The sequence below is a fragment of the Daphnia pulicaria genome, chromosome 7 (assembly GCF_021234035.1).
Source record: "Daphnia pulicaria isolate SC F1-1A chromosome 7, SC_F0-13Bv2, whole genome shotgun sequence".
Lineage (NCBI taxonomy): Eukaryota > Metazoa > Arthropoda > Branchiopoda > Diplostraca > Daphniidae > Daphnia > Daphnia pulicaria.
Window position 1 is genome coordinate 17,850,011 of NC_060919.1, and position 26,630 is coordinate 17,876,640.

General features: G+C 45.0%; 1 protein-coding gene across 3 annotated transcripts in view; it reads left to right on the top strand.

Moving 5' to 3' along the window:
* Positions 1 to 26,630, top strand: part of LOC124348820 (teneurin-a-like) — a 115,037-nt gene that overhangs the window by 58,866 nt on the left and 29,541 nt on the right. For all 3 annotated transcript variants that reach the window (XM_046799105.1, XM_046799104.1, XM_046799106.1), the window contains 3 exons: positions 1,133 to 1,368; positions 2,892 to 3,204; positions 19,338 to 19,559. In XM_046799105.1, the coding sequence (XP_046655061.1) occupies positions 1,133 to 1,368; positions 2,892 to 3,204; positions 19,338 to 19,559 (771 nt within the window). The remainder of the gene's footprint in view (positions 1 to 1,132; positions 1,369 to 2,891; positions 3,205 to 19,337; positions 19,560 to 26,630) is intronic.

Sequence of the window (26,630 nt, forward strand, 5' to 3'; positions counted from 1 at the left end):
CTTTTGATGTTAACGTTCGTTCATTGGCGGCGGTGAGGGCGTGGGCACTTGAATCTGGGCTTCCAAATTCTATTTCCTGTCGAAAATCCGGTCAAATTTGGTTTTTAAAAAAGGTCGTAGAGCTAATAAATTTCGCACCGTTGCTTTCGACAAAGCCAGAAAGTATTCTCTTGCTTAATGCGATTTGTATTTGAGTGTCGTATAAGTCAAGCCTTTAACCCATTTCCTTCTTCTTTTAAATTTTTGTTGTTGTTGTTGTCTTCTTTTTATAATTATTATTATTGTTTTTGTTTTGTTTCTTGTTGTTGTTGTTCGAGAGAGAGAGAGACAAAAGAATCTAATATTCCGGTCCATTCCATCCATCCACATACACTTGACACTCGCTGTGACCCCGCAACGGTTTCCCTAAGGCAATTATCTCTCAACCCACTCAACCCGAAAGAAAAGAATAGCTTATACACAGGAATGTGTGTGTGTGTGTTAAGTCCAATCCATAACCCAAACTAAAGGGAGTCACGCACCAACCAACGGATCCCCCCGTTGATGATGATGATGACGACGGGCTCGACCGAAACGAACAACAACAAAAATCCCGGAGTTGTTGTAATAGTGGTAGGCGGCTGCGGTGGCGGGAGCGACAAACAGCAACTCCAGTTGAGTAGTGGATGAGGGAATGAGCAGAGCAGCACAAGCCGAATGATGAAAAACAGGGTTATCCATTCTCTTGATTCGTGCTGACTGATGATGGAATGGGGGCCCCCCTCTCACTTCTTCTTTTTTTATTTTTCCGACTCGTCAATGTCACTGTCGTCTTCATCGCTGCTCCTCATTTTCCCCTGGTCCGCTCTCATTTCGCTTTCCTCAAGAGTGTTTATTTATTTAACCTAAAAAAGAAGACCATTGCTCATCAACCCCGTGTGTACAACATTTTCTTTCTTTTTATTTCTCCCCCCATCGTCTGCCCTTTCTGTTTGGCTGCCCATTTCCCCAGACGGCGGATCTCTGCGACTGTTTGTTTCCATCAGAGTGACATTTCACGTATTATATCCGCCGCCTCCACCTCCCCACTCGTCCATTATCTTTCTCCGGCGAAATGAACTAACCGAATTCTCTTTTTGATAATTTCCTGCAGGTTACGCGGAGCAGGGCTATCATTCCCAGCATCAGCCGCGCCATTTGAATCATTTGAACATGTCGGAAGACGATTTCGAAGGCATGTACAACAATTGCGGCGAGGAATTGTACGAGGCGGATCCGCACGGACTTCCGCAACAGCACAGACAACCACATAATAGTGGCGGCACGACTGGCCAGCAGCGCCTCAACAATGGCCAGCATCCCAACCGTCGGTCAACCAAAACGCAACACGTGAGTTATATACATTACGACACCTACGCGTATTGATGCCAGCCACAGCGTCCCGTTTCCCCATTCATCTAAACGCATCACAATCTTAACTGGAAATGAATATGCGGGTCTCTTCTTTTGTTAAGTTTTTCTCTCTCCCGAATGATGATGAAACATTTGATGGACGGTGAGAGATGTTGGAGCTAGAAAAGACTGGGACGACACGCCCCAGTCGGGACAGCCACGACACGAGAACATACACAAAACACACACAAGTGGGCAGTAACCGAAATGTCGGGAAGATGAAAAGCCAAAGAAAAAGTTTGTTAGCAGCCACGATCCTCCTACAGTCTTGTGTCCTGTTGGCGTCTGTGGGCTTTTTTTTGTTTTGTGGCAGTAGTAGACCCTATGTCTTGCCTTAATGTATGAACCTGTCGAACCGTTGCTCGCTGGCGCAGAATAGACAAAACAACAGAATCCAGAAAAGAATATATATATAGAGAGAGAAGAGAGGGGGGACCCTGTAATTATTACGATTTTCTTTTTCATTCTCAAAAGGCTATAAGCGCACTGGCTGTATCTCTCAAGGGTTGAATTTACGAGCGAACCCAGTCGTTGGCTTTTTTGTTTAACCGTATTCAAAAAACAGAAATATCCCAGACTGTTTGGGCAGCCAAGGAAAGAAAGAAAGCTTCTGCTGCTGCGACTACCGACTAGTTTGTAGTGTATAGAAGAAGAAAAGAGGCAAAAGAAAGGCTCTTTTATGGTAATCAGACCAATGACTTTATAGATATTCTTCTTCGACGCCTCCTGCGCTCACCGGCTTCTTTCTTTTCTTTCTTGTTGTTGCCTTTTCATTTGGAAATAGACAAGAAAAGGAAGGAAGAAAAGAGCTTGAATTTATGTGACGACGACGACGCTGACGGTGTGTGTGTGTGCGCGCGTTGTGTATAGTTGGAAAGGAAGAAGCTAGGAAAACCCATGATGGTCCAGACAGGATATCTTATGTGTATTCCTCCTCGAACACGGGCTCAGTTCTTCCCCCCGTCGGCCAAAACTCCCTCCGCCGAATTTTTTATTTCCCCCCATCTCGTCTGTTTTTTTTCTTTTCTTTTTATTTTTTTTAAACAGGGTAGATGTTCCAGGGGACTATACCTTCGCCTAAACTTGTGAAGCTTTTTTTTCTGAGGGGGGGGGGGAGATTATTTATGTATCGACTAGGTATTATTATACGATCCCCGTTCGTTCGTTCGTTCCACACCCGTCTCTGAAGCTCCATCCAGCCAATAAGGTTGCGGATGCCCCTATGCGATGTTTAGATTTACATAGACACACACACACATGTGTGTGTGTGATGAGCTAACGCTGCGGAGAGCCGCCATGCTCACATTTCTTTTTCTTGGTTGCATTCATTTTCGTGCTTTGCTTGAAGACAAGATCCTCTTGGCTTATTTTCCTTATTAACATTTGGCACGTCAAGGGGTGAGCAATCGTGGAGGAGAAGGAGGAAATTTTATTCATTGAACTTTTGTGTTTGTGTGCAGATTGGATCTTCTCCTCGCAGTACAGGCACTGCCATGGGTTCGCGATCCGGCCGAGGCCAACAACAACAACAACCGCACCAGCATCATCATCATCACCATCAACAGCCGCCGCCGCTACCAGCAGGAGGACTAGCATCACAACAACAGCCTCAAGATTTGATGATGAACAGCCCCCAGCACCAGCATCATCAACGATCTGGACGCGGTGGCGGCCGTTTGCCCGTCGGTTCTAAATCGCCGTCGGCCAGTAGCCAACAGTCGGACCCCATCTACCCGCTGGACGCCGGTATGGAACCATACTCGACCCTATCAGGTACAACTTTTTTTCTTTTCCTCGTTCCCAGTTAATCTCAAACGAATTTGAAGAAAAAGAGGGGAGGGTGCTGTGTGGGTCTGGGGAGGAGGAAACCCAATCGTTTTTGTGGGTTGGTAATTATTCGAATCGGCCACTAAAACCTCTCGATTCGGGTCTTCCATCATGGGAAATGTGGCTGCCTCCATATTTTTCCAAATGGGTTTTCATCGCGTTAAATACCTCGTGAAAAGAGATTCTCTTCTCTCAAAGGGGGGAGAAGAGCCAAGAAATCTATTAACAGTTTCGTCTAAAAACGGGAGAGAATGACGGGACACACGTAAACATTTGGAAGTTTTTCTTCTTTTTCTTCTTGCGAGAGCTTGTAAACAAAACACCCGAGACACTTGGAAGTAAATCACGAAACGAGTCGGGGTGGCAGCTCGTTACGCCCTCTGGTAATGACGCCAGAGAAATCTCATTTTCCATTGGGCTCCTTCTTCTTCTTCCTTATAGTGGCCGTCGTTTTTTGTTTTATTGGAGGTCCCTCCACCGATTTCTTGGCTGATTGAAATTGTGCGCTAATTTCTATCCCCCCTACTGCCCTCGGCTTTTCTATTTCTCTCTGGGGCTTGAAATGATTATTATATAGCCCATCGTGATTGGTGGGTGTGGTAGTGGCGGTCTCTGGTCGCAATTTGAAAAAAAAAAGGGAGAAAAATAGAAATTCCCGAACGCCGCGTACAGTATGGAACACTGGGCAGGAATTGTTTGGGGGGGCCATGTGTGCGTTTTGGCTTGCGTGTTTGCGTGCGTGCATCGGTGGTGGCGGCGTCGTATCATAAATCACGGCCGCCTCCCCCTCACTAAAAACTTTTGTGAAGGAAAGGAAAAATTGTTCAAAATAAGACTCCCGCGTGATGTTATCGCGCGTTCGGAAGGAATCCATCACCAGTGAGGACCGGCGGGGTTCTTCTTTATTTTCTTTGATAAATTTTTGTGCGCCGCTTCTTTTCTTGTTTTCCTTTTTTTTTTTTTTTTTTTTATTATTTTTATTATTATCCCGGACGGGAGCGAAGCAGCCTCCGTACATTTGGGGGATGCGTGATGATGTTCGCTTCCGTATCAAGTACTACTGAACGGCAGAGATGTTGTACGTCATCACTTCCGGCTGCCGGAATCGTGTTGGTCTAGATTACGGCGGATATGCTACACATTCTCTCCATCTCTGGCTGGGGAGATGGAGGAAAGAATCCCGCTCGTGTTTTGTTTCCTGTCCTCATTTGTCACGAGACCTGTCTCCTCCGTGAAGAACCGATCGAATTCACGTTCTTCACTTTGTGTAGAGATGCTCGTTGACCTTGCCCTCCTTTCATACAGCCATCAAACGCAATCGGAATTGAACAGCCACTATACCGCACCCAGCAGAAATTTCCAATCCTGAGTAAAAAAAAGTAGTAGTGGGAGGGAAATAAGTTGCAACGTCCTCCCGTTTTATACATGTCACGGAAAGTGAATGTGACGACTGCTGCGTACTACACCAAATCACCATTTGCCAGAGAGGGAGAGAGTGAGAGAGTAGTACAGCGAGAGTCAATGTGGGTCTTTGATGGCTGAGTCGGCACTTTGCCTGATCGTATTGATCTGTGTGATTGAATTTGGCGCGCGCCAAGCCTCTCTCTCTCTCTCTCTGCTAGACTCTGATATGCTCTTTGCTCCCTTGTACACAGAACCGGTCCAAAGTGTAGTAGTAGCAGTCGTGGTAGTCTATAGTGCACTCTGATGTGTGTGTGTCGATCGGTTTCCTTTTTTAGTGGGGGGACGACGACGACTTAGCAGCAGCAGCGGCTGGATGCATACAAGGGCTTGATTTGAAATGCAAGGCTGGTCGCTCTCTCTCTCTCTACTCCGACACCAGTCGTCAATTCATGAAAAGGAAGAATACCAAAAGGAAAGGAGGAGCTGCAGTCAGGATCTTTCAACTTTTTCTTTTTTTAAACAGCTGCTGCTCCCTGCGACTTGTGTCTGTGTGTGTGTTGAATCACATCCGGATTTTTTTTTTCTTCTTCTCTTTCCTAACTCATTTTCACTCCCTCCGCCCTTTTTTTTCTCCCACTATCCATTCGTAGTTATCACCCGGCTTCTCTTTCAGCGTTCGCTATCTCTGCACATATACACAGGACAAAAAAGGGAGAAAATGTGAAGAATAGTGGAATACAGTTTTTGGATAATAGTGTGTGACGATAGCGCTCGTCACCCCCCTACCGCCATGTACATGCACATGCTCAAAAAGAAGGTTCCAATTTCACGGCCATCCGTGTAGGGGCTTCTAGCCACCAGGGCCACAACTTTTAGTTTTTCCTTTGACATTGTCCATTTGACGTTTTTTTCTCTTTTTTCTTTTTCACTCTCTTACGACTCTTGATGATTCTTTTCCCCCCTCCTAACCAACACCACCATCTGACTTTGATTGAAAAGTCAACACTCCCACCCTCAGTCGCCCTTATGCATTTACTTATAAAAACAAGTTTCTGTTTTTTCTTTCGAAGGGTAGAGGAGAATAACGAAGCGAACGTTCGGGGTTTTTATATCTCGACAATTACAGTCATAAGGACCGAGAAATTTTAATGGATAAAAATAGGAAAAGAAAAGGTTAGAGGATTTTGTCCGGGATTAAAAACAAAACACTTTATAACTGGGGAATGACCCTTTTCACCCTCTCTCTAGCTCATTTGAAAGTCTGAATATAAGCGGTTGCCTTCATTGAGCATTCTTTCACCTGTTATTTTTTATGATTCCCTTTTTCCTTGTTTTTATTCCTCCTCTTCCCATTCGGCTATTCTCGAAAATGTGTTGGACATGTAATCCGCTCTCCAATGTTTTCAACACGCACAAATTGAATGAGTGCGTAGCCCTTCGTCGTGTCGGAGGAATGAACGAGTTGAAATATCGAAATAAAAGCCACTGGTCGTTGTTGCCAGCGGCTTTTGTCCTTTTTCTTCTTCACATTTAGATGTGTATCAAGTACTTTATTTTTTTGTTTGGCGTGGGGCTTATCCAAAGTCGCCCACTCCCTCCAGCTCTCTGCACTTCTTTTTGATGACCGTCCAATTGTCAACACGGAAATTTTGTTGTTTTCATCTTGCGACTGGTCAATCATTTTCTCGTTAGACGTAAAAAGAAAGAAAGAAAAAGAAGAGAAACTATTTTATTTTTTTTAATCAAATGGAAAGGAATCTCTGTCGACCTTTGAACTGGCAAGTTCAACATTGCATTATGCAGGAGGAAACGGGAGATTATGCGCAGGAGTCGGGAATTCTGTTGATGTTTGGTGTTAGTTTTCAGACACGTTGTAGTCGGATTTGAATAGGCTCATACATCAATTTGATGATTGGCTTTCTGTTGTGTCGATGAAGGCTCATGTCTTCGTGTTAAACGGACCGAACGGAGCAACTAACGACACAGTTGGGGGGTTTTTTGGGGGGTTGTTGTTGTTGTAGCGATCGTTTTTCGGCTTGGTCTCTCAAGCACATCGATTTCTTTTTTGTTTTGTTTTTCGAAATACCCGCCTACCCCCTAGCACCTTCATCCCCTCCCACCATCACCACACGTGACTGTATTTTTATCCTATGCATATTGTATAGGAAGATCAAAAGTGATGATGATGGATAAGAGGGATGGAAAAAGAAAAAAACTTGTTGGGCCCCGGAACTTCTTGGGGGTGTGAGGAGCGAGCGGTGCTAAATAACGAAATGCGCCTTGTACATATATATATATTTTAACGTTATTAAAAGAGAAGAAGAAAATGGGGTTCGGTTCTTGTGTATGTGTCGGGTTTAACACAGTCCTTAAAGACTTTTGAAGAGCAGCTAGAGAATGAAAGGCTCATTCTTTCTCTCGTTGGAAAGCTCGAGGGTGTAGACTGTGGTATTTTCTTCTTCTTCTCCCCCCTTTCATAAGGTCCCTCGTTCACTTTGGGCGTTCCAACTTGATTCGGGGTCAAGACTCGCGTAATGTGCAATGGGGACGACGTTGCTGAAGATGCTGAGGGCTCCACTTATCATCATCATCATCACGGTCGTCATCATCATCATCAACTTCTTTTTTTCCCCGACCAAATTCAGAGAAAAAAAGGAAGTTTCTTCCTAATCCATTTTTCCAGTGTTGAAATGTACATTTCTTTATGTAGTCAAGGAAAATTCAGCCATTTGCATTTTAAAACCTTACGCGCTTAATAATGGATTTGGAAGTTGCTGAGCTGATCTAGTTTTTTATTATTAAAAAGCGTAAAGGAAGTAAAAGAAAACCTTTCAACAAGTTCGACACGTATATCCGGTGTGTCCCAAATCTTTTGAGTGCCAAGTTTTGAAAGTATAGCGCGACGTAACAAAAAAATAAAAACCCCAACAAACTCGGTGTGTTCCCCTGGAATAATAATAAGCTGCTGCTGCTGCAGCAGAGAGATTCTGTGCCAGCAGTTCTGTCTCGACTTATGGATGGCAGGTTAGGTGTGTACATAATGCGGATGGATGAAAAAAAAAAAAGAGGAAATCACCTCCGGAAACGTGGCGAAATGTAAAAGTTTTTACATTACACCGGATAGGTACTGACAGACGACTGCGGCAATGCGGAATAAAATGAGACCCACTCTCTATAGTCTTTTACATATTCTTTCGATTTTGTAAAAGATGAGTCTCTATGGCTTTATAGACCCCCATTTTCTTTTATTTCTTGAAAGTCGTGGACACAATGGAGAGCCCTCTTGAAGAAATTCCTTTTTTTTTCTATTTTAAAAAAGAACATGGCCAGTTCTTCGACAATATTTATCAGCGCTATTCACCTTGCTTGCTGGCTCGCTCCACTGGGTTCTCTTTTTCCCGTTGGCCTGTAAAAGGTGCCGACCGAACTGAGCCGGGCCGAAGAACGCTGTGTGCGCCGGATTATAATATATTGTGATGGAGCGCTGCTGTTGCTCTGCGCTCACCTTATTTTCTTGTCTACCCTCTTCTTTTTTAAAATTTTATTCTTTCACAGTTTTTCTTTATACGTCCACCACCCTCTTTGGAGAAGAAGGTGGTGGTGGTGGTGGTGGGATGCGGGCTTCCGCTGTGCCGCTATACATGTAGAGTAGATATATTTATAAATAGGGTTAGAGTGTGTCTGTCTGTCGCCTCCATTTATTTTCTTCCACTTTCTCAGGTCCTTGTGTCTATCGAGGACAAATCGCCTTGGTGGTGGTATGTGTGGTGCAGCTCTTGTGGGCTTCCAGAAAAGAAGAAGAAGCTTTGAGGGGGGGTTTTACTCGCTCGGCAGCAATAGAGTAGGATAAATGACTGCGCTCTTTTGGAACCACTAAAAGGATAGAAAGTTAAGAAGAGAAAAAGGGATCGGTCGAGTAAGGGGGGGGGGGCATTGGTATGTTACACGGCTACTACTAGTACCCCTAAAGGAAATGCGCCCCCTCCTGGTTGTTGTTGGGGGGGACAAGACACAGGACAGCAGCACCAGCTGGGTTATAACACTGCCAGAAAGATGTGAAGAATTTTTCTTCATGTGTATGTGGATATATCCGGTAATATACATGCGGAGATACATAGCAGCTGCCCCATCCGAAGGAAAATTAGAAATTCAGGAGAGAAGAATTTAAATTTGAATTTTTTTATTTTGGTTGGGGTAGAGAAAGACTTTGTATGTGTGTGCATGAAAAATTGAATGATTTGTCAAAAGTGACACTCGACTTTTTTCTCTCTCTCTCTCTCTCTCCTCCCACCTTTGCCCAATTTTTCTCGAATGTCACAAAGACAAGATGATGATCATCCAGGGGAATATGAAGTGAACAACAACAATGTGTCCGTATGAATTGGCGTTTTCCTTGGCAGAAAATGAAAAATCTGTTTGGTTGTTTTTCTTTTCTTTTTAAATTTAAATGCACATCTGGCTTTGTCATCTCTCGAGTGTCTTGTGTGGGCGCCTCCGACAACGGATGAGATGCCGTTCTATCTTTAGGTCCTTGTTGTTTGTTGGTAGTGTGTCGTGGCTCCTTTTTCTTCTTCTCTGCTCTTTTGCGTACACGGCCCTTGTTTGTGTGTGTCGCGCCGGTTGCGAGTCTCTCTCTCGGTCGATAAGAGATCGTGATGAATGAGGCCCCGAAGAAGAAAAGACAATTCTCTCTCGACTTGTTCTTCTTCCCGCGAGCTGTTGGGGAGAAAAAAAATCAACAGGGTTTCCCCCTTTATTTTACTCGGAAGAAATCAAAATCAGTGGAGAAAATGTCGTCATAAAAATGGCCCTCTCCACTTTTTATTATTTTGTCTTGCCTGATTCGGAGGTATTATAAAAATAGGAGAATATTAGGGGGAATTGTTGTTCAAAGTTGCGTTTTATTAACCGAGCGATACGAGTGAGATAGTCCTCCAGAGAGAGAGAGAGAGAGGGGGGTGAACTCACCAACCATAGGCCATAGGGACGATGGAAACGATGGCTTTCTGATAATAATTACGGCACCAAACGGGCCACTCTTAAAAAGAGAAGAGGCTCTTTTTCCTACATCACAAGCCAAAAGGAAAAAAAAAAAAGGAACTTTGCTGTCGATAGATTAGGTTCTGCGTGTACCACCTTTTCGTTGTTTCTTCTTCTTCTTTCGCCGTGTCTCTTATATATTTCTGTGGTTCGGAGCATCGCTGAAGAGAGATCGAAGACAACCGATAAACGAACCAGCGAAAGAAAGGAGATAAAGATAACAGGAGAGCGACGGGCACCATGGTTTTTACCTTGTTAATGAGCCACATCTTGTACGAGGATGCGCATGCACTCTTTTTGTCTTCTTCCAACATCAGCACCCACAACGTCAACGTTAAGCTTTTGTTTTTTCACTTTTTATTTTACGACTTTCCCCTTTTAGAGTTTTTTTTTTCTTTTTCTTCTTGCCTAATCCCCTCGCTCTCGTTTTATAGCACCGAAAACCACAACAAGAAAAGCACCACAATTGATTCTTATTTCTTTTTGGGTTTTTAAAGAACTGAAAATTTTGGGAACGGTGTAATTATCTGCGCTTTTTAATGGAATAACACGTGTTTTTTTCATGCGCTGACTGTTTATTAAGAGTAGTTTTTCTTAAACGATGAATTTTTTGTTTTTAGAAGAAACAAACTTTGCCTTGTTGCGTCTTTAATAAATGAACAGCATGGTCCCTCATTCCATTTTCTCAGCTTTTGATAACTCTTGAATCATCATCATTATCATCATCATCTTCTTCTTCTTCTTCTTCTTCTTTTGGGGGTTTTTTGTTTTATATTTTTCCGAAATTCTGGGGTCCACGTTCCTGTGGGTCCTGGGTGGAATGCCCAGCGCATCCTCCGAGCGGGCAATAAAGTTATAAGTTGGCAGGGAGGTTTAAGACTTACGATCCAAATCCGAATTTCTACCCCCCGAAAGAAAATGGAGCCGTCGTATAGTTTGATGATTTATACGACTTTGTGGTAGTAGTTGGAAGATTTCCAAATGGGGGTCGAAATGAGAAGACCCCCCTTCACCTATTGAAATTCCCTTTTTCCGTTTTCTGCCCCGTCTCTTTCCAACTTATATTACATGGCACCTAATTGATTAGACCTGTCTACTTACGAGAAAACTTGAGGGAGAAGCGCGTACCGCCGACAAAATGCCACAAAACTTTTCCCGAAAAGAAACAACATTTTCTCTTGAAGGGAAAGGTCTTCACCCCTTTTTTCTTTTTACAACCAAACCTGTTGCGGGTCGTGATTACACGCGTATAAAGGGACGGGAGAGTGGCCCAGGGTCAGACGAACCACCCCGTCCCAACAACAACAATAATTCTTTTGATTTTTTTTTTTTTTGAGGCAAAAAAAAGAAAAAGTTCTTGAGTTACCTTTTTGATTATAAATGTCCGCGCGTTTAATCACAGTTACCAGTTGAGAGAGAGACCAAACGGGGAAACCTTCTCTCTTTCTGTGTTATGCGGATGATTATCATGATGAATGAGCCGCCTGTTGGGATTGTGGCAGTTGCTCGTATATACCTGTGCTTTGTACTTGTTGTTGTTGGTGGTGTTTTCTCGTAAGGAAATGCCCAAGAAAAATTTCTTTTAAAGAAAGAAAAAAAAATTGTTGACCGTCGACCCCGCGAACGGAAAAAAAACCTCCCCTGCTCAAGTCGTCCGCCCTATTGGTAAATTGCTAGTGTACGTAGTTAGTAATGATACATTGGCCTTTTTTTGAAAAATCTGGCGATTAGTTGATTACAGTCCTACAAACCAGCTCCACCCTCACCAGTACATACCCCACCCAAAAAAATCTACCTTTTGAAGAGTGATTTTTTACTCCTGTCTCTTCTGAGGGGGAGGAATAGATAAAAATATCTTTTTTTCTTTTTTTCTTTACCAAAATATTCTCAAATGAAAGTCTGTTGTTGTTGTTGTTGTTATCAATCAGACAGAGATGGATGCGAAGCTAGCCGGACTTTTTGTTCAAATTGCTGCCGGTGCCCGCAAAAGGACGCCAACGTCCGGAATCGTCTACATATTCGTTTCTTTCCTTTTGGTGTTGGGGAGATGTGAAAGATGTCGATGCAATCGGCAGAATCCATCGAAGAAGAAGAGGGAAAAAGCTTTTTTTAAAGTCGGCATTTTTTTAATATTTGGTTTTGTTCGCCTTGAGGTTCAAAAATGGGAAACCCAACATTCCCCTCAGATGTCTTGGTGTGAAATGCATCAAGTTCAGTAGAAGAACTTTCTTGTATAACCAATCGACTCGCAGCCGAGAGATCGGAAAAAACAAAAAATAGAAGAAAGGGGGACAAATCTCAATACCGACGAGTTCAATCGCCTCCAACCGACTTGACTGACTCGCAACGGTAGAGACGACGAGTTTTACATATCGGTCAAGATGGTCGACCGAGATAAAAGCGCGCCAGAGTCTTTTGAAATGGGAAAAATCTCAGATTTTTTTTTTTCCTTTTTCTTTCTTATATTTAGCTGGGCTCTCCAAGAAGAAACTGTCAAGGGTCCAAATATTAGGGGATCCAGCTCTTTCGCCCGCCCCCCATCTATGCGGATGAATAATACAGAAAAAAACGGCAGCCGGGCCCCGACCAGTGCTGGTCCAACAAAACTCCGGGTCACCCCCCTTCTGTCTTTCTCTCTCTCTCGAAAAAGTTTCAAAATGTTTGCGCACGGTGTGACACACGGTGGTATGTACACTACGGTAAACCCGCCCAGGTGCTGGCCGCCCGGTGGCAGAGGGGGGTTCCAGGGTCCCAAGTCTATATATCCAGGGGGGGTTCTCTCTCTCTTGCCAGTCCTATCTCAAAACATGACAAAACATATCTCTTGACACACCAGCAGGGTCAATTTTTTTTCTACAAGTACGAAAACACTGGGGAAAGAAATTTTTTAGGGAGGCCGGTAGTAAAACGCTGAAAAAGTCGTGCGATTGCCAAAACTGGCCGTCTGCGCATGAGATTGTCTTTTGAAGATAAGAGAGCCCCAGCTGGCAGGAGAAGAAGAAGAAAAAGTGTGTCATAATGTTTCGTTAGATTTGATGGACCAATAACTCTGTTTGTTGGTTGGTTGCGTGCGACAGTCGTCGTCGTCTCGCAACAAACGAGACCGCGGCGCCATCGGACGCATAACTGCCATCAGGGCATGGGCGCCCCCTGGCAGTTGAGCCGAGCTGTCAGTGTCGTATGGCCGTTTTCTCGCCCACTTTGGTCCCCTTGTTTGTCCCCATCTGTGGCCCCTTGTCTTTCTCGCTTTCCCGAGACGCATTCCATCAAGGACAAGGTATTCAAACCGAGGCAACGGGAAAAGAATCGAGAAAAGAGCCAATCGATGCGGTCAACTGATAACGACCCGGTGCCGTTCGCTCCTCTACGGTGCGGGCGGCAACGCGCCAGCTGAATTTGATTTGAATTTTTTTTTTTTTTTTTCTGGAGGGAAAAATCTTGTTTTTATTATTGTGTTGGGTTTTCGGGGTATTTTTGTAAATATTTATATGATGCGTCTTCATTTTTAAGAAGAAAAATAAAACAACATTATTTTTTGGGAAATAAAAGTTATATAGAAAAGAAGAGAAAAGATACCCCAAACTTGTATTATTTGACAAGGTTTCCCGGGGCTTGTTTCCAGTGACGTAAAGGCATCACGTCCGATGATTTGACAGGTCGAACAGCTCCAGCAATGGGAGGTTTCTCTATCTTCTTCTCTGGCGTTAGGCGGCGGTGGCGGTGGTGGCATGGAGAGGGAGAGAGTTTTGGAAAGAAAAAGAAGATAGTAGAGGTATTGCCATCGATTCACGCCCGCCACCGTCACGGCCGTTTGGGAGGTCCCGTCCGAATCGGATGAAATGATGTCTTCGCCGTCCGTTCTTATTTCTTCTTCTTCTTCTTACTTTATTCGAAACACGTGCCCCAAAATGTCTCTGTGTGTTGTGTGTGTGTGTGTGTGTGGGAAAGAAAAAGAAAAACTCTTTTTTTATTTATTTTTTTATTTTTTTCTTCTTCTTCTTTCCCTCCCGCGGTACGGCCAGCACGTCTGTCAAAAATTGTCTTTGAGGGAGAGACGCCAGGAAATATCAAGGCTCGTCAAAAGAGGAGAAAGAGGAGAAAAAGGTGTACGTGCACTATCGATAAAAACACATTTTTTTTTACCAGCGGGAAGTCCGTCGTTTGCAGACGCGCTCCGTCGGAAGCGCCGGCGGTCGTGATTGCCGCACGTTGGATGATGGCGGCCACCACGACCGTCGGAGGGATCAAATCATTGCGATGATCAAAAGCACCTGCGCTTTCTTTCTCCCCTCCATTTGGTTGTGTGTGTGTGTATGCGTCCCTCCTCGGCGTATCATATTTTCATGTCCCGTTTTGGATTGAGTGAGCCTATGAGGTTTCCTCCTGCGGTGGGCTGCCGTATTACGACATCCATAGGTACTACCAGCCAGTCTCTTATTTCTCTTTATTTCTTTCTTGTTTGCTTGACGGAAAGAGGAATCCCATTTTCACTCTTTGCCGCTCAATATAGCCGACAAACTGTCCACGTTTTACATTATCGACGCCTACATATTCCGTTATCATCTGGCGCTGCCGCATAGCCGGTCACGCTGTAAATAAAGCAATGAGCTCCCGGAGATGTATCAATCGATTAAATTGGCCACTGCCAGAACCCATCGCCTGTTGTTGTTTTGTTGTGTTTTGGTTTCCTTGTGTGTATATTGCTACTATATTATGATTACTCTTGTGAGTGTGTTGTGTGTTTTGCCGTCCATAATAAATGCGACAGTCGATCGCTGGCCAAACTTGGGAAAGGCAACAGACAAGACACAAATGAAACAAACGCGCCACCCGTTCGATAAATCGAACATTTGATTATTTTCTCTCTGTCTATTGGATTTTATCCGCCGTGTCGCGTTGGCCGGCGGATGTTGATGTGGAAAAGGGATGTCATCGTTATTTCCCTTTTCCATATCGATCTCACGTCATCTGCATAAATCATCGACTCTGTGCGGTATTTTTTGGGGATTGTTTTCTTTTTCTTTTTCCCACTGCGGGTCCCACAGTTTTCTTTTTCTTTTTTTTTATTGAATCCACTTTTGGTTGTTTGAAACATTCCGGTTTGGCGCAAGACAAGAACAAGAATAGAAAGAAAAGGGGGTTTGAGAAAGAGAGAGAAGTTCATTATCTCGATTTGATGTTTTGTTATTCAAAAAGCAAGAGGTAATAATAACATCTTTCTTCGGACCCGTACCACCAGACACGCCCTCAAACGTTTTTTTGGGGTGGAAAATTGTAGACGGTAGATGTATGCATGCATTACATTATTCCCTAGAGACGGTTGAAAAATAGCCCAGAGGGAAAATGAATTTTCAAATGGCTACACGTGTTGAAAATAATGACGATCACACAAGAAGTTGAAGGAAATCCCCCCAGAAAAAAAGCGGGGGGGGAAAAAAGCAAATCAGTTTTGTTGTCCGATTTTCCCGTTGTTGGGCTTCTCGATCTTTAGTATATTCCTCTCCATCCAGCCAAAAAGGGTTTCTCAACCCCTTCCACCCCACCCAAAGAAATGAGAGTTTGCGTGACCCGAACACCTCGATGGCCGACTGATTTCGGTCGTGTCCGGTTTCCCCTATGCCCTTTTGTCGCCTTGACTATTCTTCACCTAAAAGGCAAAGGTTTCAAGAAAACGAAACCACAAATAGTAAGTGGCCGGCAAGAGTTGACGTGTTGTCGTCTCGGTATCATCAAGAACATCACGAAATGGAAATAAAAAAACCAGAACTAGTAAATTTGTCCCTTTCCATCACAAGAATAAGGTATAACAAGTTTTTTGGGGAAAAAAAGTCTCTAAAAGGACAAGAGAAACAAACTCGAAACTTGTCGTCTAAACCAACGAAACAGTGGGCAGTCCAGCCAGCAGTCGATGATGGTCCGTCCAACTCTTTCGAGTGTATGACAGTGCCCTTTTTTGGCAGGGGGGGGGGGTTCTTTTCAGCTCTCTCGACACAATATTATTATATCTCATGGTTTGTCACACACAGATTTTTAGAGACACATTTTTTGACGTTCCACTAAAAATTGTTGTCGAGAAAAAATATTATTCCAATGTTTACCGTCCACTGCGTAGCATCTCGCCACAAGTCTACCACTTTCTATTTGTTTGAAAAAGGAAAACAAAGTACTACTCTACTACTACTAGGTTATATATCATCATCTTAAAAGCTTTTCCCCAACAAAAAATTTCGTGCATTTTTCATCCAAAGTTATTTGGGCCTTTCCTTTTTTCTGTGTGTGCGTCTGTCGCCGAGTACCGGACCGCGTCATAACGGGACTGATTGCTCTCCGTGATGGACCCATTTCGTGTAGAGCAAAGTTCCAGCGTGGACGCACCGAAAGTCGCACGGAAAGAAAGGTCCCCCCGAAAAAAAACCTCAGGGCCCAACTCCTTCCATAAAAAAAGAAGAAGAAAAAAAGTCAAATCATGGCTGCGAGCCACTGGCTTTTTTTTTTTTCATATCCCTGCAGCAGCTCTGCTCTCTCTCTCGTCAATGTATTAAAAATATATTGTATTAAATTTCTTATAAATCGACTGTAAATAGCTAAGGTCTCTCTCTGCCCCCTTTAAATATGTGAAGGAAACATATCGCTCCGATCGGTTAGAGGTCCGCGCGGTCTGTAAAGGCCCCCGAAAAGCGGCTACGGCGCGGCCCCGCCCACCGATCAATATTCAAATGTAGTGAGTGTGTGTGTGTGTGTTATAGAGTGTGGTATATAATATGGGCCGCTTTTGCCTCTGATATTATAGAATATGGTACATTTTAGACGTAAATATGGCGCTGTGTGTGTGTGGAGGAGAAAATTTTTCTTTTTCTTTTCTTTTTTTTCTGGTTGCGATGGAGCCACTTTGTGGCCCTTTACCAGCAGAAGCCATCTGCTGCGCGACGGCTATTATAATCGCCAACTGTGAACGATCAGAAAAAAAAGGGAATAATAACAATAATATGCACAGACTGGTAGTCGCCGTAATGGTTACAATGGGGACTAGGTGGAGGGTGCGAGGGCAGGTCCAACCAATCTCTGGCTAAATCATCTCAAACTCTCTACTTGTACTAATAATAATCTGATTCGTAACAATAATTCCGAGAATGGCTTGAACTCTCTTGACTCTGTTGCGGTCGGATCTCGACTCTTCGCTTGTTGCCTAGCCGCCCAAGCGGAAAAGATTCGCGTATATAGTAGCCATTTCTCACAAGGAAAAGGTCGGCTAAGGTTAACAGCGGCAGCTTATAAAAGCCCCGTTCTCTTCTTGTCATCGGCTTCCTCTCTCCCTGTTTTCTTATCCCCCCCCTCAACTTTTTTTTTTCCGGGAGGACAGAAGGGGGGGGGGGGAGGAGGTATTGTCGTTATTATTACACACACGAGTTTGTACGTATGTTGTATATATTTATAACTGGCTTCATATGTCCGGCGCTTTTTTTTTTTGAACTTGTCGGATTGAAATGGATGTAATTATGCACGCCCATTGTGTCATCTGCTCCTCTGTCGAGATTATTTATCGTCATGACTGCTACTTTTTATGATTGCGATATTGGCTTTTTTCTTTTGAGAGTTTCCCGTTTCCGTTTGAAACCGAAACACTTTGTATGGAATTGTCTCGGTGACGGTTCAACATATTTTGTGACCCCGCCGTTCTTTTCATTTATTTCTTCTTTTTATACGCATGTCTGTAGTAACATCTCTTTGCCAGACCTCGCCGTCGAATAACTTTGCTTTAAAAAAAGAAAAAAAAGATGACAGCCGAAATGGATAGTTGTCTGCATTTTGGCTATTTAGCGATTCAGTCGACTGGGTTGCTACTCGAATCCTTTCATCTTCATTTCTCCTCCAGTTTCCGGGCCGGAGAGGAAAGAGCTTAGACATTATATGGCATACTTTAGACGAGTAAGTAGTTGGGGGCCATGATTGGGGGGCCACGGCCGGTCTCTTTTTATGCAGATTTGGGCCCAATCGCTGAAACTGGCATGTCAAATTGATATAGGGATTGGGCGGGGGGTTATTTTGGGAAGCAAAAAAATAAAATAAAATAAAACTAAAAGGGGGAGAGGAAGACTTTATGAAGAGATGGACCAAGACGTTATGTAGATATAGACTAGACCATAAAGTGTGTATAGAGACGGTAGTTGAGCACATGGATAGGTCTACATCAAATAAAACTGTGAGAGATAGGAGATGGGGAGTCGAGACGGCCGGTGCTCGCTCGGCTGCTCAGTTTTGTGAGAGCCGAGCAACTTTATTTATACAGGGCGACGTCATTTGCACATGTTGAAATGCTAATGAGCGGAAAGGGGGGTCTACAAGGAGTTGGCCCTTTATACTCTTTGAGCATGTACACTGCCGGCCCACGAATTTCCATGATCTTCTTTTCTTTCGTCTTATCGTCGTCTTATCTGCCTGGTTTTTCTTTTGGAGGGGGTTCTGATGGGTGGTCCCTAGTTTAGTCGTTTTCCAGCTCAGGTCCACCTCGTTTCTGAACGGGACTCGCCAGGTGGACACACCGCTCAACTAACATGTTCATTTGGAACCATTTCCGTGTCGTAAAAACAAGCCATTCTCCTCCTCCGTCCTCCCACATTGACTCCCACACCACCAAAGATCCTGACTGCCCACGCGCTTCTTCTTCTTCTCTTTTCTTGTCCGTCTGACAGGCGAGTCGATAATCAACGAGAGGAATTGTCTGCTCCATTATGTAGAGCTACAATTGTACACCAGTCTGCATTCATGGCGCGGCTATTGTCGTTTGCTAACAGGTTTCGCTTGTCCGTGACACGATCTTGCGGGAGCGACATGCCCCGATTCTGCGGATGGCGATCGTGTTCGCCTCAAATTGTCAAATGTCAAAACGGGCGGACGGTGGGCGAGGAGGAAGAGGTGGTGGTCGTCGTCGTGAAATTCGAGGAAACCATTCCCTTTGAATTATTCAATAGTCTCTCCGGATGTTTGGGTGACAGACAAGCGGAGGAGAACGGGATGAGGGAGCAACTCTCGCTTAAGATATTCACCTACACGACGAAGACGACGATGTAGTCGTCGTAGTAGTAGTATTGCACTACTGTATAGATATAGTAGTATCTATTTTGTAATATGGGATAGACACGAAAATACGACTCTCGACTGGATGGGATGCGGGATCTCTCTCTGTTATACAGCTGTTAGGCTCTTTGACAATTCTCCAGACTCTCTCTTCTCTGGCCGGGGCTGGTTGGGTTCCGTTTGGCTTGGCTCCTATTGCGCTCCTTGCCGGGTCTTTTCGACCGAGTTACACACAGAATGCGGAAGGATATGACGAAAATCAATAGCTTTGCTCTCTCTCAGCTGCTGTGTATCCTTTTGCATCTCGTATTCAGCCGCTCACTCCGTCCTATATAACCTCGGCTGCATCTATGCGGCACGCTCCACTATTTATTGTGCCATATTACAAGAGGGGAAGCGGAGATTCTTGACTTGCATTTGGAATCTGCCGACTGAGAAATGTGTCCCTATTATATTTTTTTTTCTTATTTTGTATAAGATTTGAATTTCTCTCAACTTTTGTCAGTTCCTGTTTATTTTATTCGAGTTTTTTATATTTTATTTTATCGTTTTTGGATTAGATCACGGAACGCCTCCGCCAGCTCCTGCTCCCGGCAACGGTATGGGAGCCCCTCCGCCTCCGCCGGATTTCCCGCCTCGCGGTTCGTCGTTCAACCACCCGAGTTTGATTGCGCTGCAGGGACAACAACAGCCGATGCAGCAACAGCGTGCCGCCACTCTGGTGGTCACCAAAGACAACAGCGACGAGCCGCCGACCTACGAAGTCATTCCCTATTCGACCGGTAGGTGGCATTCACTGTTTCTTCTCTTCAGCGCCGGGCTCAAAACTTAAAAAAAAAAAATTACGGATAATTTGGAACGATAATACGCTCCAAGAGAAGACGGTAGAGACGGAGGTTCTCTTAACTGACGTAACATTATTAGAACTTAAATTTCAAGGAGCCAGCTCTCCTTTGAGAGCTCCTTTTGACTATAAAAGCCGGAGCAGTCAGAGCGCTGCGCCCTGACTGGTGTTGCTATCCAACTTTGTACAGATGTTTTATTAGTCTAGTTCTGCAAGGAGCAGAGCAGGAGCAGCAGCTAGGGAATCTTAAGGTGGCGAAAGTTTGCGCCGGTTGGCAAGTTGATGTGTATTACACGGAAAGGGGGGCTTGCGCTGCAACTTTGCATTGGCTTGTTTCCATCCGTCGCACCAAGTCTCAATGATACTCCCATCACCTTTTAGCAACTCCGTCGCCCGACTTGTCGAAATCTTTGACACGACTCTGAACGGACTCGCGAGTTTCCACCCGAAAATGTACACGTCCGCCACTGGTTTGCCCATGGTGTGCAGTGGCAGTGCAGAAAGTGATGAACCTAATAGCAAACTGCGCTCGCACCTCTAACCAAAGTGAAAGGATAACGAGATAGACGTCGCCAGGCAGGAGCTCGTTATTATTACTAGATATCACCGCCGCCGTCGTTGTCGTTTTCTTGAGCTCCTGTCTGACTCGCCAAGTTGACGTTGTTGAGAACTTTTGCAGCTGGGGTGGGAAGAACGTCCTCCGCTGCATCTCGTTTCGCCTTTTATTTCCTTGTTTGATTTCCTTTTTTATTTCGCCCGTTCAATCTGCGCCTCTTGCCCCGGGAACAGATTCGCCCGTCGTCATAATCGTCGCCGGGGAGCCTCTGACCTTTGGTGCATAACGATCGTAATCGTTTCTAGTTGGGTTCACGCACCTGAGATCGGACTAGGAGTGTAGATGTCATAATGAGTGTGCACGGGCGACGACGATGAAGATGAAAGCCAGTCGCTCCCGCTGCTTAAGAAAGGAAAAGAGAGAGAGAGAGAGAACCGAAAAGTTTCCATTCGCTCGATCCCGCTGGCTATAATATTTCCAAAGTCGGACGCTGTCGCCCGGATGCCAGAGTTAAATGGATTCTTCGACTTCCTTTTCTCTCGCGAGCGAGTCCTTTGAAAGATTTCCTTCTTGTCGTTTTCTATGGATTTGATTGAAAACAAATTTTTATTTCTTCTCTCTTCTCCAAAGTTTGGAGTCTCGGAGGAGATATATACAAGTTGACTTGTTAACTTTTTTGAAAACTTGTATTCTTTGCCCTACGGGCGGGGGACGAGATTCGCTGATGAAAATTCAGCGTCGAAATTTGGTCCTTGACTTTTGTGATGGGGAGTCATTTCGACGAAAGACAATCGGCCAGTTGATTAGTCGAGTTGCTGAGAATAAGAAAAGGAGCGTGGGTAGAAATGCTACTGCTGCGCTGAGAAATCACATCTCTCCCCCCCGGTATGGATGGATGGATGGATGACTCGATCTGGGAGCCATTGTGCATCCGGGAGACGAGAGATGAAGGACGTGTATTCATAAAACGGGTCGAATGAAAAAGAAGCGTTGAAGCAGGGTCTTTTCATCGTTGACTGAGCGAACGAAGGCGACGACGCCCATCTTTTCTCATCCCTTTTTTTTTTTCTTTTTAACACGAAATCCCTGCCTGTCAAAGACGTCGCGGCTGACTGGCGCAGCAGTCGTCATGGTGACACACCTGTTGTTGTTTGTTGTACACATTTAAACTGCGCACAGTCTATTGCAGCGCCGAGTCGAACACAATAGATCCATCGCTTTTCCTGTTTCCCTTTCACGACGACCTGATTTTCGGTCATGGGAACACGGCCGCCCTGCAGCTGCCAAATTCGCTCAAAACGTTTATAGAGTCAGGATTTTCCCAATACAATCCCGAAATTGTTTTTTCTTTCTTTCTCTCTCCAGTTTTGTATTGCGCCGATGGCGTTGCCACCAGATTTGCTCTGAAAGGAGCCTCGTTTGGGCGCGGTTACTGTGTACAGATTGCCAAGATGAGGGAACAAAACAAACAACATAACGAAAGTACAAGACGAAAGAGCCTCCGGGTTCTACCACCGAAATCTCTAATGATGTGCGGTAACGGTCTTCATATAGCTCAGAGCTTAGAGTATATATACATAGAGAGAGACTATTCGGTATAAATTACGGCGCATAAATCTGGAAAGATATCCCCCCCCCCTCCTCCTCTCTCCCCCCTGTGCTGCTTTTGGCTGGGATGATGACGAACCCATTACCCGAGTACTCTGACATGCACAGGTTTCTCCATATCCATATACGAATTCCCATTTCCTCGTTCTGATGTATGGGCCGCAAACATTTTCTCCGTAGCCGCCGCCGTAATAGGTTAGACGTCATTTCTCTGCTACCCCCCTCCCATTATACACGTCGGCGTATTAATCTGGCCCTGGCCCTATATGTATACGTAGGACGCGTAGGACGCTGTTGCCACCACCACCACCACAGGGAGGAGGAAATGAATAGACATCCGGGCTTGTTTTTCATGTAGTGAGTCGCTGTGTGTCTACTACGTATACATGCAAACACTACTACTATTGCTGCTGCTGCTGCTGCTGCTGTATACTACACAGTGGATGGCGCATCTCAGCTTAAAGAGAAAAAAGACGGCCGTCACTATGCGTCATCGGGTTCCCAGTTAATGTTGTACGCCTTGGTCCGTGAAAAGAGAGAAGGGTGGGGAGGTTGGTCCTTCATCATTCCTGCCTTTGGAATAAGAGAGAGAGAGAGGACTTGTATAGTCTCAGCTTTTCTGTCGTCTGTATAGACATACACCGTGTCCCCTCTCCTTTGGCTGAAAGCGGATTAAACTTGTCCGCCCTTCCGTCTTCGGTCGTTTCCCGTCTCGCCGCCGCTGGACTATTCGACTGGATATGAGGCGACATGGCTGCTGCCAAAGCGGACAAGCCTCGAAATCGGCAGCGTAGGAGCGACCCAACGAATTAATCTCGTCTCCAGGGGCAGCATGACGACGAGGACGACGACATGGCTGGAGCACTACACTAGTACAGGACTCTCGGTGGTGGCCAGTGCATTAGGATCCGGCGCTATACTCTCAGAGCTCTAGAACCGTTGGGCACTAAATAGCGCAATCTCTTTCAACGCGATCCCCCTTTTAGCTTCTTTTTACGTTCCTCCCAGCGATGAGGCTCTTGTTGTTGTTGTTTTTTTCCCCCTCCCCATTTGGGCAACCAGAAAAAAAAAAAAAAAAAAGTATTTGCAAAGGATTCCCTTTTTTTTGAATAGATCCACAGAACAAGGCGTTCAATTTCTTGTTTCTTTATTTGTTCAGACTGAATACGAGTGTCTATTTTTTCTTGCAAAGATAACACAAAAGAGCAAGTCTATAGATATGTATCTTTTCTTCCTCTCTCTCTCTCTCTTTTTCGGATGTAAGCTGAAGATTGGGACAAGTCACAAAAGTCGAAAAAAAGAGAAAAAAGAAGAGAATATCTCTTGGCCGCTCTTGGCTGATATCCGCTCTCCATTGTCTCATATTCTCTTAATGAGGACCGTTATTCTTTGGAATCCGCTTGGCACAAGAGTCTGACTCGGTTCTTCCTTTTTTTCGGGAGGGCAAAGGCGTAGGCTGGGTTCCGTTGGTTATTTGATGGAATACATCAAAATGAATTCGGAAGAAATACGGAGGCGCACACGGCTCGTTTGCTTGAAATCTAGATGGCGTTTTCGGCTCACGACTTTTTTTTCTGGGAATCTTAAGGAAGACGGGGGGGAGGGGGGTTATAAAAATAAAGAAGAAGAAGTTAAAGAATCAAGAGAGAGAGAGAAATCCTCTTTGGTGAAAGTCTGGTGGCGTGACGCTGCCGCAGCTTTAGTGGTCCCGACGAGTAGTATTAGTTGACTGGGGCTGTAGGAGAAGGAGCATATTGCCTTTTGCAATGGCAGTTCCTTTTACTTTTTGTATTATCTCTGGGATTAAATCTGTCATCTTCACTGATTCCCTCCATCTTCTTCTTCTTCTTCTTGCCTCTTGTGTAGTACGTGTGTGTGTGTGTGTATAAGACGTGGGGAAAGAGAGAGAGAGAGACAGAGTCCTTTTTGTATTATGGATGCTCTTCACGTTTTTGCCTCGGTGTGTCCGCGAGGTTCTGTGCGCCTCAAACTCCATTCCGGATGAGAATGGGGAAAAAAGAGGAAGGAGCCCAACCAAGAGAAAAGAGAGAGTCAATCTTGCGTGGTATCTTGCACCATTTTCCTCCCTCCGTTTCTTTCTCGTGCGGAAGAGAAAATCAACTGTTGATTTAGCTCCTCCGCAGCCGCACGCCCCTCACACAAAATTGCCGCCGGAGGATATGGGGAAATGCTGAGACAATCCAATTCTGCGTATTTATTTTCTGTTTCTCCTTCAAAGAAATCTCGACCTTCCCCCTCCCACTTCTTGATATTCCTGTGAGTGCTGGCTTTGATTGGTCAACATATATCGTTGCCGATGGCAGTTGCGCTAGACGGAGCGCACGGCACGAGTCTCTTGGCTTTAGACTCGATCGACCAAGTGCTTTGGGAATGTTAAGTGTCACTGCCAAGCCTGTCCTTCCTTTGGCACATAATTCACTTGCTTCGTGTAGAGAGAACACGGGCGGAGGCAACGAGGGATGGATGGATGGATAGATGCATACCTTATAGAGTAGTTTACTGCACACCCCTCCTCCGCACGAAAATTCTGGATGGCATTTTCGCTGGGTGACGCGGAGGAGACTCTGCTCTGCTGCCCTTTCTCGGCTGAGACCCTTGTACAATCCCAATGCAATTAAGACCTGCTCTCCTCCTGCTCCTTGATTCCCCTCCGCTTACGGCACTCCGACTGGTATAACTTGCTCCAGTCTGTCTGTTATTATCGGGACTCGATGTTACTCATGCCTCATTAATGAATGTAGGACGCACTTTGCAAATGATGCCCCTTTCAAATCGCGTTCGGTAATTTGTCGAGGAGCAACGGATGTTTGTACGAGTTCCGCATTACTTCCGCCTTCCCGTTCACCTCTCAGGGAAATAAATTCAGTTAGGTGGGGGCAAATATTTATTTGACTGATTCGGTGAACTGGAAAAGCTTTTTGAAAACTCAACCTTTTGTGAGAATGGAGAGCAGCGGACTATGCAGAAATGCAGATAGCGAAGAACCCCACCCCAAATATGTCTTTCGAAAAGGTCGCAATCGATGGATCGAGAACTGGTACGTGACCGGATCGGTCGCTATATGGAAAGAGTGATGGTATCCTGGCCGCTGCCATTTTTGTTCCGTTTCTTATCTCGTCCATCTCGTCGTCTACGGGACCTTTTGCAAATCGACTGCACCGATCGACTGCTCCTTGTTCCCTTTATAAAAGTCAAAACTGGTGGAAATCATTGGCAAACGAGATCGGAATCGAAAAGACTTGCACATTCAACACAACTTGCCAATTGTTTCCCTCGGAAGTAATCGCGTCTATGGCGTGCCGTGTCTTACGTAATAACATAAAATTGCAGTTATCTTGAGGTTAGTTGGAACGTTGCCACTTACCTTTGCTTGTTTTGTATCTCTTTGTCGACTTGTTTTCTTTCTTTTAACAACCTGGGAAGATCCTAATACTAAGTACACACGACGCCGTGTACTAATGGATCAAAGAACTCTTGACCTGTTTATGTCTTTTTAATCAAAAGAATAGCTCGCGAGAGCAAAGAGACAAAGAGCTCAAGGGTCCCCCACGCCAGCACTATGTAATTCTACGCCATGTAATAATGTGGAACAGGGGGCCATCTATATCTATTATACAAGGTGTTCAGCGCAGACTTACACTGTTTGGCCCCACGCACTACGTGTAGTAGGCTAGTACTGCAATGGCACTGTGAGCTTACAGCTCGGCAGACTCGAAAGGCTTTGCCACTCTCCCTGGCAGCTGGCTCTTTTCAAATTAACATAAATGTCAAAAAGTAGCACAGCGTGACGATCTGAGGAAACTGTTTTTGATGAAGAAACCAATTTGTTTTTTTTTTCTATTCGACGAATCTCGCTTTTAGTTTTCCGGGTCGAGTTTGACGTGCATCGCCAACCGACTGGGCCAGGTAAACCTCTTAAGATGGGCGAATCGTCGTCAGGGATTGTATAGTAGTAATCGTAAAGTCGATGATCCGCGATAACACGCCCACCAGACTGCGAACCAGACCGTGAACCAGACTGGTTGAGTTGCAACTGATCAGCTCTATTTCATCACGATTTTTTCTTTTTTACTTTTCACGACGGCCACCATCCGAGTTTTGAAATCAGGTAAACATAAAAAGATGATTCTTCCGCTGTCTGTTGTATAGCGTTCGCCCGTCTGCTCATCGTGAAATAGGTTGTGGCGGTCGCCTATATTGAGGGCGTCTGACAGGTTATTAATAAGATCTACGCCCGCCCATAAAGCGAGTGATTTCTCTCAATCTATTACCCCCAGAGCGGGTTGTGCTGCCTCCCCGATTTGATGGCGCTCTTTGTCCCGCCGTTTTGTATCGTCGCCCAGCTCAATCAGAATATTCCGTCCTCGTTTCTCTCTCTCTTTTTTCACCGTCACGGGATGGCTGCCGGGACCGTTCCGTTCCGTCCGGATGAACGGAAGTTTGATCACCTTGTCACTCACAGCGGAGGGGAATGTGCGCGCGTGTGAGTAGTACAAGAAGTAGTGTACTAGTTGTATTACTTGGTAATGCGCAGCAATATTACTTGTTCGGATGGGGAGAGGTTATTATACACTTGAAACTCGAAAAAGTAGCGCTGAGTACTTTTTTTTTTTCTTTCTATTTGGCGAGTCGATCTACCACCCGCCGCTTATTCTGATGAAGGGGAAAGCAACGCCACCCGTCCTCTATCCCCCCACCTCCCCCAAAGTTTCCGGTCGACTAGACGCGCGCTCCAAGATATCTACTTTTTCTCATCATCTTTTTCCGGGGGTGATGCGTGCAGCAATACTTTTCGTGTCCCTTTCCTATTTGCTCTGTGTGTGT